We start from the raw sequence: 16,308 nt of genomic DNA on the forward strand, positions 1-16,308 counted from the left end.
GTTTTTAGACTTAACAACAGTGTACTTTGGACTGAGTCAACTACTGGGAGGCAAATATGCACCTGAGCTCATTCATGACTCAGGCTCAGCCCTGGCCTTCAGCTGCCTGTGCTGTTCTACAGTCTTGTCAGGGCATATACAGCTGGGAGCTTATAGTCATTTTTGCTCACAGTAATTGTTGCTGTTTAAATTTGAAAAAAAAAAAAAAAAGCAACAGTTTTGATAATTAATTAAGTCATTAAGCAAAAACCCAGCCTCTAAAATGTGCATATTTACTGGTTTTCTCACAATTTTATGACGGTAAATTAAAACTCTGTGGGGTTTTGGATTGTTTGTGGGACAAAACAAGCACTTTGGTTATGTCAGCTTGGGCTCTTGTAAATTTTGATGGCCATTTTTTTCCCCAACTATTTCCTGACATAGACAAAACAAATAATTGAGAAAATGATCAATTTGACCCACTTCAAAATGAAACGGCTGATTCAGACACCAAAGGACCACTGCTCGCACCAGAGGCTGTGATCTATCGATTTGGTTTCAGTAAACCTGCAGGATTTGTTGAGCGGTGTGCCAAGGTCTGGTGGACCACTTGCTGTTTCACATACCTGAGAGTGAAAGTTGGCAATAGTGGTGGTCTCAATGTCTTTCTTGCCCAGTATCTCCATTTTGACTGGCGTGTTGGGGAAGTTGAAGGCAAAGTAGTCCAGGAAGTCGGGCAGGTAGGCGGCCGCACTATGCACCACTGCCAAGGCATAGGAAGCTGCACCTTTCGGCTTCTCAGCAAAGGCCAGCTCCAGGAACTCCTGGGCGAAGCACTCCACCTCAGCTGGGCTGAGGCAAGCTAGCTCATCGGCATAGGCATGCAGAACTGATCCCCCACCATTGGCTTGCCTTTCCTCATGCATGAGGCGCCCATACCAAGTGCCCGTCTGGAGGGAGGAACTGCGGATGTAGTGATCTTGGTGGGAGAGGAAAGGGACGTGTCCCAGTTTGAGAGCGTGGAGGTAGGCTTGGTGGTTGTCCATAGTGTCTCTGCTTGGCTGGCGACTGCTTTCGTGCTTCACTGTGCCAGGCAAGGACAGATCAGGGCGAACAGGCAGAGTAAGATCTGTTCCAAGCCCTGCACATACAGTCTGAACTGCTTTGTTGTGCATGTATCGGACCTTCTTGCCGCTGTGCTCATCCTCGCGATGCTTCTTCTTCTTTTTCTTCTTCTTCAGGAGATATTCCTCCAGTGTTAGGGACTTGATGTTCTCGTTGTGAGGTCTTTGCTCTACAAGTGCAGGAATAAGTTAAAGTCAGAGAAGCAGGGTTTATGCAGACAGTGGAAGGGATGTTTTGCTGTGTACATGGTACAGGAGGACAGGTAAAGGTTAAAGGGGAGATTGAAATCTGCTATAACCAAAACACATTTTATATTCTGTTACAGTGCTAAACCCCAAGATTTTAAAGCTCTTGCAACTTATCAAAGACTGATGCGGGTCCCTAAACCACTGTAAATATATTCGTTTTTTTTAAATAGGATGGCGCGTTTTTCTAAGCACAAATTAATACAACTCACCCTTCTTTTTCTTCGGTTCCGTGTGTTTCACGTTGGCCTCGGTGTTCTCCTTCTTGAGCTTCAGTTTCAGGTCTTTGTCCCGATGCTTTTCTTTGAAATCCTGGGGCTTGGCCTTGACCACTTTGAGAGGCGTGAAAGTGAAGAGCGCAGGTGGCTCGGACGGCACCGCTCGTTTTTTCTGCAGCTGCCCTGGTGCCTTCCGCGGCGGCGGGGGAGGCACAGTCGGCGGCAGGCTCTTCTTTGCACCGTTGGTGAGACTGTGATTGTGGTGGTGATGGTGGTGGTGGCTGTGCAGGACATGTTTATCCGCGCTGAAGTTGTGGGCTTTGGGATTTTGCTGCAGCTGATGCGGCTGGTGGGTCCGGTGCTCAGCGTGTTGGTGGTTGAGGTGGTGGTGATGGAGCTTCACTTTCTTCGCTTCTTTCTCAGACCTCTCCCGTTTGTCAGCTGACGGCGACAGGTCCCTCTTCTTCTTCTTTTTCTTCTCTTTGATAAACCGATCGAGACTATCCCTCACCTTTTCTTCTTCTACTTTCGCACGCAGCAACTCGACTTCAGCTGCCATCTTTGCACGTACAGTACATTTAAAGGACTCGGGACTCCTAACGCGCAGGTCCCCGACAAATTGTAGTCCTCTCGCCGTCGATTTGTAGTTCATTTCAATATTTTGGGTCTGTTGCGCACGCGTAACATACGGAACTTCGGGTCTTGTAGTTTATTGATGTGTCAATGCTGCACGGGAGTTGGAGTTTATGCCGTGCTGGATGCGTGCGGCTTCGCACGCACTCACTTCTGCTCCGCTGACGTAATGGTTAATTTAATCACGGCCACGAGAGGCAGCACTTCCCCGTTTGTAAGGTTTGTAAACGGTTTTAAGTGTAGGAAAACAAAACAAAACAAAGCAAAAACAAACAAAAAACAAAAACAAAACAATAAAATCAAAATGCACATTATAATAATAATAGTAATATACTAATAAGCAGGAGAAACCACATCAGGCTGGCGAGTTTAGAGAACATGTGGTGACTGTTACTAAAGGATCAAGGAACTTTTATTTTCATACCAGTACATTTACTTGTTATGGTACGAAATTAGTACTCAGGTCCCAGTTTAAGCCATCAAGAGCAAGATGTAAGAGCGAAAAATATAAATATAAAGATAAACATAAGGGCAAATATAAACATATAAACATTTAAATAAAAATAAGGGAAGCCGAGACTAGCATGTGCATAAATAAGTATGTGCATGTAGGAGGTGGTGGTAGTGCAAAGAAAAATATTGCACTTAGTGATAGTGTTGTAGTGCAGGTCTGTCAGTGGGTGGTGGGGGGGGGGGGGGTGCCTACAGGGCAGGGCTAGAGTTCAGCTGCCTTACAGCGGTTGGGAAGAAGCTGTTCCTGAGCCTGGTGGTGCTGCTCCGGATGCTCCTCAGCCGCCTGCCTGAGGGGAGGGGTTGGAAGAGACAAGTTTAAGTTTAAAAACTTTGTATTACTCACCCTAAGCTATGAGGAAATGATGAGCCCCCCTCAACAGGCTTTACCAATAACCACTGTTCCCTAAATAAAATAACTAAAAATACTGCAGTTATGTTTATTCAGTAAACCTTTATTTATCAGTGCATGAACAGAATGCCATGACCAAATAATTTCTTTTCACCCATTTTATATCATTTCCTCTCAGTTCCCTTAAAAAAATAATGAAACGATTTACAGAGGATTTTTTTTCCTGCATGAAGGCAAATATTTATACAGGTGCTGTACAATTTTATAAACATTTACAACTACCATGATGTCAAAACTAAGAGACTTCTTTTTTTCTTCTATGTTGGAGCAAGGCCACAGTATCATACATGGTAATGGCATGAACAGTAAATAATACAGTAGCCCATCATTCAACAATAAAGTGGACAATAAATTAGTAAGTGGTCTCACAGACCCAGAGATGCATGTGTTACTTCTGTACATCCTTAAACAGGCAGGCTGATGAGGGCACTGTGCAATGACTAGTCTGTGAATAGCAGTGGATGAACCACTAGATGTCTCTGTACTCCACAGTAGCAACATTGAAACAACACTACATTTTGTCTGCAGAGCAGGGCACAACTGATCCTACTAAATTAAAAAAAAAAATACTTTTTTTCCCCATATGGGACTTTAATCCCTGTTTAATTAAATTTGATCAACTTTGTAGTTTTGTTTGAAACAGAACTCCCAAAGAAGCAGCCAACCCATTTGCAGTATGTGCAACCATTTCCTTCATGTGTGGGGAAATGAACTGCATTCTCTGGGATTCTGACTTTCTTCAAAACACAAAATCCACGATGTTGTTAATAATTAACAGTTAAGCAAAAATATACACATTATTTTTTCTCACATTAAGGGTCGTGTACTACATAAAAAAATTAGATCAAAAATAGATTTGGAGGTTAGAGTGAGGAGAAGCAATATGTTTTTGTGCCTACATTTGTGACAAGAAAAATACCAATATCTCTTATAGTTTTAAGTAAGATGAAGGCAGAGGTCTCACTTTTTACAATCAAGCTCTGTTAATTCAATTTATCTAAATTATGTGTCAATATATGTGTAATCATTTTGTTAAATAATATATGCTTCAGATTAAGTATAGTTGATGCTACAGCAATATTGAAAATACACAGGCCTACCAGTCAGCTTGTATACATACACACACACACAGCCAGAGGACCTAAAATATAGAGCTGCTAACAGTAGACAACATTATGAATCAGGCTCGTGTGACCGTTTACAGACCATGAAATCTCAGAAACAGAATGCATAGATCGCAGTTTTATAGTGTTATTATTTTTAAATGGTGATGCTCATCTACACATTCCATTTCTATCTTTAAGTCCACATCAAAAGTGAAATGACTCAGCACAGATATGTGTACTAACAGTTTTGTTTACATATAATTTCAATAAATTACATTATGCTTTATCATCAACACACATGTAACAAACATTAGAACTATAACCACAAGTATCTGGTCTGCTGATTGGTGCATATAAAGCTCCAGGGTAGTCTGTCTACCCTCTGATAAGCTAATGGGATCAGAGTGTTTCAGAGTGTATGAATGCAGTCACACACACACACACACAAGCACACAAGCACACACACGCACACACACACACACAGAGTTCACAACTCCAGCCGGGCTCTCAAAAAAAAAAAAAAAAAAACACAGACCGTAAATGACTTAGAAGACACTCTGTTACCCTCTGCAGCCAATTTTAAGAAAGAGAACTCACCAGCCTCACTTTTTAATACATCCATCAGTGACAGCAACAGTGACTCAATCTCACCAGGAAGAGAAGCTGAGTGACTGTATGAATATGCCTTAAACCTTCAAAGTGATGGAAAAAAGGCAGGATCCTTCATCGAAGTGGGCAGAGACGGGGAGAGCACTTCATCGCATTACCCACAAACGGTCTCACAGTGAGTGCAATATGGAGTGGCTTCTTTATAACCGGAGTCTGTGTCTGATTGGCACAAAATAGACTTCAGTGTCACATCTAAAAATCACACTCGGAACCCGCCTGTGACTCACACACGGCCACACACCATCGTACGATACAAATACTCACGTAGGTACAAGCATGTATGTCGGATCAGACATCAGCAGCTTGACGCAAACTAACCGAGGCAAACTGGGTGAAAAACAAAAAAATCATGAGCAATGAGAAGCTATGTTGCTGGTTACACAGTGATTTGCTTTGTCTGAGATTGCTAAAAAAATCCTTCCACTGTGAATGTCCATCTTTCAGAGGCTCAGCTTTCTCTTAATAAATGCACGGAGCCTTGGAAAGACATCAGATATCTGCGTACGGTGTGTCCACTTGGGACTGGATCTTGGCAGAACTGGGAACTTTCCATGGTCCAGGGGTGATGGGAGCCCTCTTGCTGGTGTTGGTCCCATTGCAGCTGGGGTCCTGGATGCTACTGCTCGAACCTCTGGGGTCCTTTCTGGTCACTTCTTCAGTTGGCCCATGGTACTTACTCTCCCAGTGTTCTTTATCCCCCTTCTCTCTCCCACTCCTTCGGCTCAGGGTGCCAGTATCAGCATCTGACCCCACCCTCTCCCTGTGCGTTTGGGAATGGGATTTTTGTGCCACTGCCTCTTGCTCAGCCCTTTTGCCCCTCTTGTGGCGTTCACTGGTGCCCCAGCGTTTGTCTCCACTCTCTGTAGCGCCCCTCTCCTGCCAGTAAGCTCCATCCTCTTCCTTATACCTCCTGTCCTTCCCTTCTCCAGAGGGCAGGCTAGGCTGTTGGCCAGCTGGACGCCTGGGGCTCTGGGGCTCCTCCAGGTTCTTCAGAGGCACAGCAGGGTCATGTTCCCTCTTGGAGCTCTTCCTGGAGCTAGTGGAGTAGTGGTCTCTCTGCCCTTGGGCTTTTCTCTCCTTGTTCATATCTTCCAAGGATCCACTGTGGCCTCGCTCTGTCTTTCTAGGGCTCTGGGAGCGCTCTGCGTGATCTGCCCATCCTTCAGTGGCTCTTTTGGGACTAGAAGACTTGGAGTCACTCCTGCTTGTTTTTTGGGTCTGGGTGCTGGGGCTAGTGGTGCGCTTATGGTTGTGGTGAGGGAGCTGCTGTCTGCTTGATCTGTTAGCATGCCTACCATGCTCCTGTGCAGTGCCAGGGGACCCAGACGCCCTGTGGTCTCCCCCAGAGAACTCATCAGGGACGGATATTTTGGGTGAAGATGGGGACAGTTCCGAGGTAGAGAGGGAGACAGAGGACGGAGAGGCTGGAGATGACTGCCCATCTGATACAGAGAGTCTGGGAAAGCTTGAGGTTGGAATGGTTACTTTGTCCTTTGAACCTGAGAAGCAAGCAGTAGAGAGTAAGAAAAGGTTCTAGCCGAGCTAAAACCTATGTACTCAGAAAACAAAAAAAAAAAACAGCAGAAGCTAAAATATCCTTTAAATGAGCTATTTTGCACATTCAACAAAATTCAAAAATAATTACACGTCATGCAAAAGAAGCACGATAACCCGATACTGTGAAAAAAAAAAAAGATGTTTTCCACCTGGCTCGCTTTCTGAAATAACACCCAGTAATGTGCCTCTAAATATTTGCCTTGTTTGAGATATATATCAGCCGACGACATAGCCATCAATGAAAAAGGTGCTAGCGTTCACCCAGCACTGACGTTTCAATTTTCCCCTGAGCTGATAACAATTGCACAGCTGTGATTGAGAGCAGATATATGCAGCAGAAAACCAGAGGGAGAAAAAGAAGAGTGATGGACTTAGTGGTGCTGAAATGAGCTTTTGGATTTCTAGGAGCAACAACTCATAGAAATTCATTCTAATTTGGTCTTTGGATTGGAAGGTTGATGCCAGTGAATGCACACAGATCCTTTTACCACTTGTCACTCACTGATCAATATCTAGTTAAGGACTTTTCTCCAGGTCGCCATCTTCAGTCACGCTCAGGATGAGGTGTGTGTTCAGTGGCATCCCAGGTTTTCTAATACCCTTTTAAAAAAATAACTTGCGGGGCTCTGAAGCCTCCCAGTGCTCCTGCAGGTCTGTTCGTTCTTCTAGGACTCACTGCTTTAGTTCAGCCCTCCAGAGAAGAGTAAACTTATTACACATTGGGTGTTTACTGAGTCACAAATAACTGATCTAGTTCAGATTGATCATGGGGATGGAGTAAGGGACAGAGAACGACAGTTGGAATCTGGGAGATGAATCACTTTGAAAGGATAGGTCAAAGGCAAAGGTAGGAGGAGTACAAGGTTTACCAAGGTTATTAGGGACAGACCAAGAAAAGCAGTGAGGCCTTTAGTGATGCTCTGGTTTCATGTAGAAGCACAGGGTGGAAGAAGAGTTCAGACCTATAGGAGGAAGAGATAAATAGGTAGAAATAGACAGCCGTGCTGGTGCAGAAAACAGAGAAAGCAAGGCAGATTAAGAGCACAAGAGGTAGATCAAGATAGAAGTTGTGAGATAGAATGAGAGGAGAAAAAGTTCAAGAGAGAAGCTTGCAACACATGCATGAGAATAAAGAAACTCAGCACCCTGATATCAAGCATATCCATACAAAAGCTTCTATATATGTATGGTAAATATGCTACTGCGTAGATCTATATGCGGTGGCAACAATGTGTGTGCATGCAGGCAGTTCTTAGCAGCCACTCACTGTGATCCGGGACCAAACCCTGCCCAGGTCGGAGCAGCAGATGAACTTTACTGCCTCCTGCTTGGATCAGCTCAATTGCCCGAGTGTGTGTGATGCCCTGGGTGGCCTCGCCGTTGATCTCCACTATCTGATCCCCAACCTGTGATGCAAATATCATACGAAGGAGGTCTTTCAGAATCATACCAAACTGGGGTAAGTTCAGTTACTTTCAACTGCTCTTTTAAATAAAATCAAAAGTTTTCAAACTATGGGGCACACAGAAGGAGAGACACAAGGCGGTTTTCTTCACTATCAAAGTAATCCAGTGTTAGTCGTCTGTTCATCCATGGGTACACTGGAAAGACAAACTGCTAATAGGTAACTTCTCATACTTTAAATGGTGTAACTTTGCAAAAATGTAAACAAAAAAAAAAAGGATAAAAAAATGTGGCTCAAGTTGCAGCTGACTGACTGACTGACTCCATCGCAATATTATACTTCCCAAAGCCCCTGAGAACTGTATGAGAACTGTAGTTCCAAAAGTTAAGAGTAACACTATCCCCGAAACAGAAATAAGAAAAACAATAACAACAGGAGTGACAAAATCCACCATTATTAACTTTTCAGAGGAGGTGTTTTGGGGGAAAGAGTTGTCTTGGGGGGGTCCACAGCATCAGACTCTGAAAACTCTTGAGTAAAACATCAATTTTGTTTTACGTTCAACTGTGCATAGTAGTATTACTCAGTAACTCACATGTATCCTGCCATCTTTGAGAGCAGGTCCGTCCTCGGCCAGTCGCAAGATGAACAGTCCCATGTTGTACTCTTTCCCTCCCCTCAAACTGAAGCCGAAGCCCCGCTGACTGCGCTCCAGCTCCACCACGAAACAGCCCTACAGTTCACAGAAGAATACGAGATTTTGAGACTGAGGAACTTCTTACTAGTAAAGTAAATTAACTGATAACGGAGCAATTTTGGCTTTGGTGTTACCTGTTTGGGGCCTGATGTGATGAGAGTGCCCATCTCTCTTTGTGGAAAAGAGTTCCTCACCTCACTGTCACCGTTCCTACCAAAAAGACCAAAAACACATTATAATGTGACCCACATACTGTAGATAACAAGTATATTTGGTCTTGTTTTAATATATTATGGCAGAATATTTTTTCTCCTGAGGTGACAATCAAATATTCAAATAGCATATGAATGAATAGAAAAGTGAGAAAATAATATCAATAAAACAATAAAAATGGCAAAATTAAAAAAAAAACCACATGCTGACAATTTCAACATGTTACATGTAATTTAAATTTGAGCCAGTACAATAATAAAAACATAATGATGCTGTGTAAATAAGTTATCAGTTACAAACAATATTCATAAATGTCAATATATTACAATGTTACAATTACAATATATTAGATGTATGTGAGTTAGGGCAGATGAAAAGTAGAGATGTTCTATATTGTGGAGACAGAGAGTAGAGAATAAAGAATGAGTCTCACTCTCTTCCCCCTCTGCTGTGTCCAGTGTGATCCATGCCACGCCTTCATTACAGCAGCATGAGCCTCTTTCCGCTGGTTTCATTATACAACTCACAGAGACCAATGTAAATCCTTCAGAGAGCCGTGTTGCTTTTACAGTTCAGTGGCAGATAACGCGGGCACACTTTAATGCTTCGCAGAGCTCATTACAATGCCTTTGTGGGAACTTAGCTGTGCTAACACACTAAAGAGTCTAGGCCTTCTTAGCAGCTCTGGCGTGGAGAAGAGTTTACACACTTCATGCAGTCAAGCTGACAGCCTCAGCTCATAGTCTGGGCTGACCCAAGGCATGTGCTGGAGATTAGACAGTGAGGAGGGAGGGTTCTGCCAAGGGATGGACAGAGGGCTAAATGAGGAGAGGAGGAACACATGCTGTTAGGCAGCGAAACAGAGCGGGCGAGGACGAGAAATGATGATGGAGAATTGCTGCTGCAGCAATGGATTAAAAAGTCTGACACAGGTAATCTTGTTTAAAAAGAAAGATCAAAGAGGAAGCGAGACACCCTATTAATCTGTCTCTTTTTCTATGCTTCACCAACCAAACAGTGACCATGGGGGGATTTTCTGTCTTTCTGGATAACAAGAAGGGTGTGGGCCACAAGAAACAGTAATGGGCCACACTGAAGCACAAACCTGCTTTGAGAGGATTGGGGCTAATTTATGGCTGAAGTGGCACAACCTTTATTAGACTGTCTCCTGTGGACTCAGAGGGACCTTGACAAGCCTGTGGGAATACTTTTGCTTGTATGGGTGTATGTGTGTGTATTCTCGTGTACCTGTCTGGATAGCTGGGAGGCTGCTGGCCCACAGCTCTGTGCTGTGCCGAAGGGCTCTGCTTGGCTGAATCTGTTCCAGATGGAGGAGCGCTGTCTGTAAAAAACACAAAACACAATTCATACAACATGATCTGCTATTGGATGTTGAGAAGCAACCTCCTTTTAACTACTTTACCGTAAAAGTTGAGAGCATCGACATTCCCATTATTTTATCCACAGAACAAAGACTTTCTCTGTGCCAACCTACCGTCTTCAGGCACAACAGTGAGCGTGACAGAATTGCCGGCATCCTTGATGAGCTGGACAATATCATTGTGTGACAGCTCCATGATGGACAGGCCATTGACGGCTGAGATACGGTCTCCCACTTTCATCTGACCTATCCGGTCTGTGGGACTGCCTTCAATAATACGGCCGATCTTGTGCGGTATAACTGAAGCAGAGAAACGGAAAGAGAAATAAGAACTTGTTTTGCACGTCTGATTCAATAAACCCAACACTGAGAAGTTGCTTTCAAATAACAAAGCAAAGGCAGAGCTGTTACGTAAACTGATATGAAGCTATATATATAAAGGGAAAACCAGAAAGAAGAGGTTCTAGGTAAAAAGAAATCACAGGAGTTTCTACAATTTATCCCGAAGGAGGCAATAATGTCAAAGAAGAAGAGTCAGGGAATCATTAGGCTACATCTTCTAGAAAGCATGAACAAAATTCTGTGCCAATCCATCCACTACATGTGCAGATATTTCACTGGATATGTGAAAACTTGCTGGTGGTATTAGATGAATCAGTAGAGTTTTCACCCTCTGAGTCATGAGTGTCTATACAAACTTTCATGGTAACCCATGCCGTCAGCATGGCTAAAAACCAATAAATAACAAACTTTTGCGGGAAAACGTGTGTGGAGCCACCAGTTTTTCCTTTAAATTCTTTCTACATGTGCTTAAAATAAACTTTTTTAAAAATTTTATGCTATTATCAAAAATAAAAACTGTACACAGGATATGTTTTTGTTTATTTCTGACCTCCAGGTGGTGGCTTGTTCTTTGAGGTGAGGATGACAAAACCAAAACCCTCATTGTCTTTGCGCTGCAGAGTGACGTCAAAGCACTCTGGCCGAGAGGGCTGGGCTTGCTGGACAGCGTTTGGCATCTCGGCACGCGGCGCCTTGGGAGAGCTGTTGACTAGGGCGGATGCCACCTGGTGGGGCTGCTGACTGTTCTCCTCCTCTCCAATAGTATCTGACAAATGACAAGGCACAGAAACATGAGGAAACGCTTGTATCCACACATCTGGATCAGATCTTCTCAGTCTGCTTCGGATACTATATATTTTTTCAGGGTTATATTCAGTCACAGGTGTTAATTTTAAACAGTGGCCAATCCAGTTTAGGTGTCCTTCTTGAGGTCGTTCCATAAATAATTCAAAACACAGCGGCTTTATTGAAGACGGCCTCTTTGCTGCATTTACTGCACACATGAAATACAAGACTGTAAACTGTACACTTGAGATGAAAGCCCTTTACAATTTGTTATTCATAAGACGAGCTGATCTACCTCAATCTCTGTTCATTGTATGTTTGTTTTGCTGAGTTCCCGCTTTGTCGGCCGGCATCAGGGAATCTCTTTCTAAACCCCTCGCTTTGAAAGCATAAACCCTAACATGATTGATGCTTAATTTCTGCAACGTGCAAAGCTGTTGTTGCAATACATCAAATCCAAAGTAATTTCAAAAAGTGCTTGTACTATTCATGGAGTGGGTGTTTGTGGGGGTAAACAAGCCTGAATGCAGCAGGGGTTTCTACCGTTGAAAAAGAAAACTCAGCATATTCTTTCTTTCTTTCCATCCTTTGAGATGTAATTCAACTCTACCGGCTGATCTAATCTTCACTGCCCTTCACAGAACTCCAATCAGCTCCAAGAGATAAACACAAAGCAAACAATCTCCAACTGTTTATTGTAAGCCACTTTTGCTGTTTTTGTTTCTCTTGTTTAGGGGGATTAAAAATTTTCATTCACATTCCTTTGGTTTAAGTAAATACAGAATCCTCTTTCAAAACTTCACTTTTCTTTTCAGGAAAACATCTGCATAGAATAACATCCTAAAAATCAATTTTGGTCGAACTTCATTTATTCAGATTTATCCCCAAGGAAATCATCCAGATCAAATTTAAAGGATTAGTTAAAAAAAAAAAAAAAAAAAATCAAATTCCAGATCAAAGCTTTCGCTCAGAGGTTCTCCTCCAGCATACTGATCTAAAGTAAAGGCGCTCTCAAAGAAATGTAGAGATGAGTATTTAACAGAAGATCCACCTGAGTGTGCCAGTTTCCTGCGGACTGTGAGCATGACTTGGCCATTACGGGCAGCATTGGTCATCAGCTCCAACACTTGTTTGTGGGATCTGCCCTTGACCGGCACGCCATCTATACAAAGCAGCTCGTCCCCTGCACGCAGGCGCCCGTCTTTCTCAGCTGCACCGAGCGGCACAATGGCACCAATGTACACCTGTGGAAGCAATAGGATATAAGAGAAAGAGCTTGGCACACTGATCTGAGCCAGAGGGAGCATGAAGATCGACTGGCATTATGGTAAATAAATCTTCTCAGTTGCATTGAGCATTTGATGCCGTGTTTCCTTTGTGCAAAATGGAGGTTTTCTGTTTTTTGACAATCTCCCCATTGTCCTACAGCAATAGCAGAGATGCAGGCTATTTCAGTAGCTGAATGCAGCTCAGTTATTGATTTGCTTGGTGTCTGACTGATTCTCTGGTATCTGAGGATTTGGGATTCTAGCAGCAAGCCAAGCATGGTTGTAAACTGTTGGACTGTGCTGGGCTGCTACCTACCGGCTGATCCGGCCCCTCGCCTCCAAGGACTCTGAAGCCAAAGCCGGACTCCTGGTTCCTTTTGATGAACACATCGAGGTCCTTGGTATTAGGAGCTGCAGAGAGGAGAAAAGAGTGAACAGCCATGTATTATGTGTTGCTGGTCTTGTGGGCAATGTATGTATTATATAATGCAGTAGCTCTCAGCCTGCTGTCAAGGCCAGGGAGCTCTGAAATGATTTAATCAGTCAAAGAAATAACATCTTGCTTAAATACCACAGATCTTTTATTATACCTTCATTAGTTAAAAATCTGATTTCACAAATTGAGCGCCTTAGTAGATGAAATTGATGAACTGATCAACAGAAAATAAACTGACGACTATGTTAATACTAGATTTACTGTTTAGGTCATTTATCAAGTAAAAACTGGAACTACCACCTCGTGGTTGTAAGTCTCCACCAACCAGTCAAGCTGCAGTTGTTTTATGTAATGAAGACTTTTAAGAAACTGAATAAAAGGTGTTAAGTGTATTTGACCTCCGACCATTTGGATTTAAAATGCGGTCACTTCATTTATTCCTACTAGACGTTTGTGTGAAAAATGTTTATAATTAACATGAATTGTTGTGTTATGGGAAACACAACATTCATGTCAATTCATGTAAACTGAAAAACAGGTGCTGGACTAACAGAAGATAATTAGTTGCAAGTCTACAGTCCATGACTTTTGTTTTCAGCGAGTGAATCCTGGGCCATGAGGGCTGAAAGCTGCTCTGTGCACTTACGCTTGCTGTCCAGCAAGGCCTTGGACTTGAGGTAGAGCTCAGAAGCGTCCGGTTTGGGTGAAGACGAGCGCAGGGTGTTGGCGGGGAAGGAGAGCGGATTGGGGGGTATCTCCGACTGACTGAGGGTCTCTGTGCTGTTGATTACCTCCTGTCTCTGTGGCGGTGTTATGGGCTGGGAGCATGGATGGGGCAGTTGCTGGGGTACAGGATGGGATGCCTGTTGAGGAGCTGGCTGGGATATGGCTTGGGACATGGGAGCTGTGCACTGCAACACAGAAACAAGAACTGATATTTAAATTAACGGAAAAATAAACTATAGTCTCAGGTAAATCATTTTTCTAGAACACTTTTAATTTATTCCTATCCTTGTATAATATGTTTTGTTTAATAATACATGGTATAAAAAATTTTAGGAATTTATGTCAGTGATTTCTGTCTAAGGGAGATAAGGCAGGGAAACTGATTTAAGGTGGGCCGACACTCCAGAATGACGCACAAACTAGTGCACTGGTCTTAATTTTTAAAACAGTGCATCCAAACGGAATAATTCTGTGCTGAACCGATAAAACAGTATGAGTAAGCCTGTTGCTGCCTCAGCTCCTCTCTATTTTAAGAGTGCAACATGGAGGAGCAGCACAGGAACAAGCTGTTGAACATGGCATATCATCTTAAACACCCATACACAGAGGGATGTTAAGTTGCTGTTTGCCAGGAGCCAGCATATTTACCCACATGCAGTTCCAGAAATAACAGCCTGGCTAATGTGGGCTCCCTGAATTATGTAGCTAACAACAGCTACCACAGCACACACTGAGTGGTGCTTGCGGGTAACCGAGATGAAGTTAAAACCTTTTCTGTTTAATAATTCAGCTGCGGTTTTATCATCAATTTAGTCTTTGTTTTCACTCCGTGAAACGCACGAAAAATTTCCAAACTTTGCTTCAACTCACCGGTTTCAGTGATTTCACAGGAGATGTCTGACCTGTCGGCAGAGATGCAGAAGTGGAGATTAAATTCTAAATTCAATTCATTAAAAAATGAGCAGCAAACATCTGTTATCAGAGACATCAGAGGCTTTTAAAGGATGAGTTCTACTGTATTTTTCTTTCACTCTACTGACCTACTGGCCTTCACAGTACACCTTCTCCCACTTGTTATGAGGAATGCACCTTGTTCTGCGCTTTGTGTTTGGTGTACTTGCCTAGAGGTTTTGTAAGTGCTTGTACAGACCTCACTCTGCTGCCCTCCCTGTCTTTGAGTCTCAGTGCAAGTCAGCCAGTAGAGGACAGTATACTCCAGTAGCAAAAATGGTTTACATGCCACTATGGGATGTGGGACACAGAGGTGACCCGAAGCCATGGGAAAACATCCACTCGTCTAGGTTAAACCTGCCAGCTGTTTACTATACTACTAGAGCGCTGTAAATACTCTCACTGGCTGTCGCTTTTCAGATTTCAGATGTCATCAACAAAATTTAATAATTGAAATGTTTTAATGAATGTTTACCAGTGCAAAAAAATAATAATTTTTCCTTTTTAAATGTTTTATATGGTAAATGTACTGCCTGTATCTCCTACTGACAGTCCTCTGATCATTTCATGTCTTAGGCACTGGGCACAGTACATATCCCACTGGGAAGAGCACTCTGTCTCATTTTCAGATTTAAATCCAAAACAGGGACCACAGCCAAATAATTTCCTGTTTCATTTCTCTCTGCTGCTGTAATCGGAAGGGAGTTCTAGCCCCTGGCTGGGAGTAAAGTCTAACCTAATCCTGGTCTGTGGTTGACCTGAAGGAAACCCCGCAGCACTGCTCCTTTTAGTCCTGGAAAGCTGTGATATCCTGCTCCTTTTTAAGCAGTACCGCACGCACACCCTGCATATGCACATGCACCATAAAATGCATATAAGGGCAGCACAATACGGCAAAAAGTAATAGTAGCAGCACACACACACACACACACACACACACACACACACACACACACACACACACAGGACAAGTCCCTAGAGCTCACAGCAGAGCCCAGCTGAGTACATCTGATATGTGGGTGCAACACTGATCTTTTGAATCTAGGCTACTGCACTGCAGTAAAGGCAAAAAGGAAAAAAGGAAGAAGCCCTTCAAATCAGTGAAAGCCTAAAGTAAGAAGAAGGGCCATGATTGCCCACCATGCTCTATCTCTCCTGCCCTCCTTCCCTCTTTCTCTCGAAGCAGCAAGTGAATCACCGAAACTGCCTTTTCTCTGCGCCTTCCCAGCACAGCTCACCATGTGACTATGCATGACTTGCTCCCTGTTTGGGAGGGCGCATGGTGAATGATGCAGAGTTAGTATGGAACAAAGCGTGAAATTGCTTTATTTAACATCGGAAGAATCTGTGTGTCCAAGCAATATCTACAGAACACCACAATCCCCTTATTTATAAATTAAAACATTGGTCAGATCTCACCTCAACTGAGTAGACTTTTGTCAGTGGTGGTCTAACTATGCCTCTTTCTCACCATCTTAAAAATTAATTTCAAAGCCAGTGGGTGGTATTCTCACCACTATTGTTTCACTCTTTGCTTTCTTTTGGGAAAAAGGGAAAATAAGAGAGAGAGGAGCAAACCACAGGCGACACAAAGCCGCATGGGGATTAAAATGATTTCCGATTTGCATGGGACTAAGCCATCAGACTAT

The 16,308-nt window shown here is 43.2% G+C and overlaps 2 protein-coding genes across 2 annotated transcripts in view; both read right to left on the minus strand.

Annotated features, from left to right (window-relative positions):
* The window catches only part of LOC121196365 (lysine-specific demethylase 9), a 7,984-nt gene extending 5,590 nt beyond the window's left edge, over nt 1–2,394 (minus strand). The window contains exons 1-2 of the mRNA XM_041059854.1: nt 1,562–2,394; nt 606–1,273 (exon numbers count right to left, since the gene is read on the minus strand). Of these exons, the coding sequence (XP_040915788.1) occupies nt 606–1,273; nt 1,562–2,219 (1,326 nt within the window). The 5' untranslated portion in view covers nt 2,220–2,394. The remainder of the gene's footprint in view (nt 1–605; nt 1,274–1,561) is intronic.
* An 811-nt stretch (nt 2,395–3,205) lies between these two features.
* The window catches only part of magi3a (membrane associated guanylate kinase, WW and PDZ domain containing 3a), a 101,247-nt gene continuing 88,144 nt past the window's right edge, over nt 3,206–16,308 (minus strand). Inside the window, exons 11-21 of the mRNA XM_041059851.1 lie at nt 14,579–14,610; nt 13,629–13,893; nt 12,863–12,957; nt 12,330–12,522; nt 11,043–11,258; nt 10,265–10,450; nt 10,018–10,111; nt 8,691–8,766; nt 8,455–8,592; nt 7,722–7,860; nt 3,206–6,396 (exon numbers count right to left, since the gene is read on the minus strand). Of these exons, the coding sequence (XP_040915785.1) occupies nt 5,387–6,396; nt 7,722–7,860; nt 8,455–8,592; nt 8,691–8,766; nt 10,018–10,111; nt 10,265–10,450; nt 11,043–11,258; nt 12,330–12,522; nt 12,863–12,957; nt 13,629–13,893; nt 14,579–14,610 (2,444 nt within the window). The 3' untranslated portion in view covers nt 3,206–5,386. The remainder of the gene's footprint in view (nt 6,397–7,721; nt 7,861–8,454; nt 8,593–8,690; nt 8,767–10,017; nt 10,112–10,264; nt 10,451–11,042; nt 11,259–12,329; nt 12,523–12,862; nt 12,958–13,628; nt 13,894–14,578; nt 14,611–16,308) is intronic.

Source organism: Toxotes jaculatrix, chromosome 2 (assembly GCF_017976425.1).
Source record: "Toxotes jaculatrix isolate fToxJac2 chromosome 2, fToxJac2.pri, whole genome shotgun sequence".
NCBI classification, from domain to species: domain Eukaryota; kingdom Metazoa; phylum Chordata; class Actinopteri; family Toxotidae; genus Toxotes; species Toxotes jaculatrix.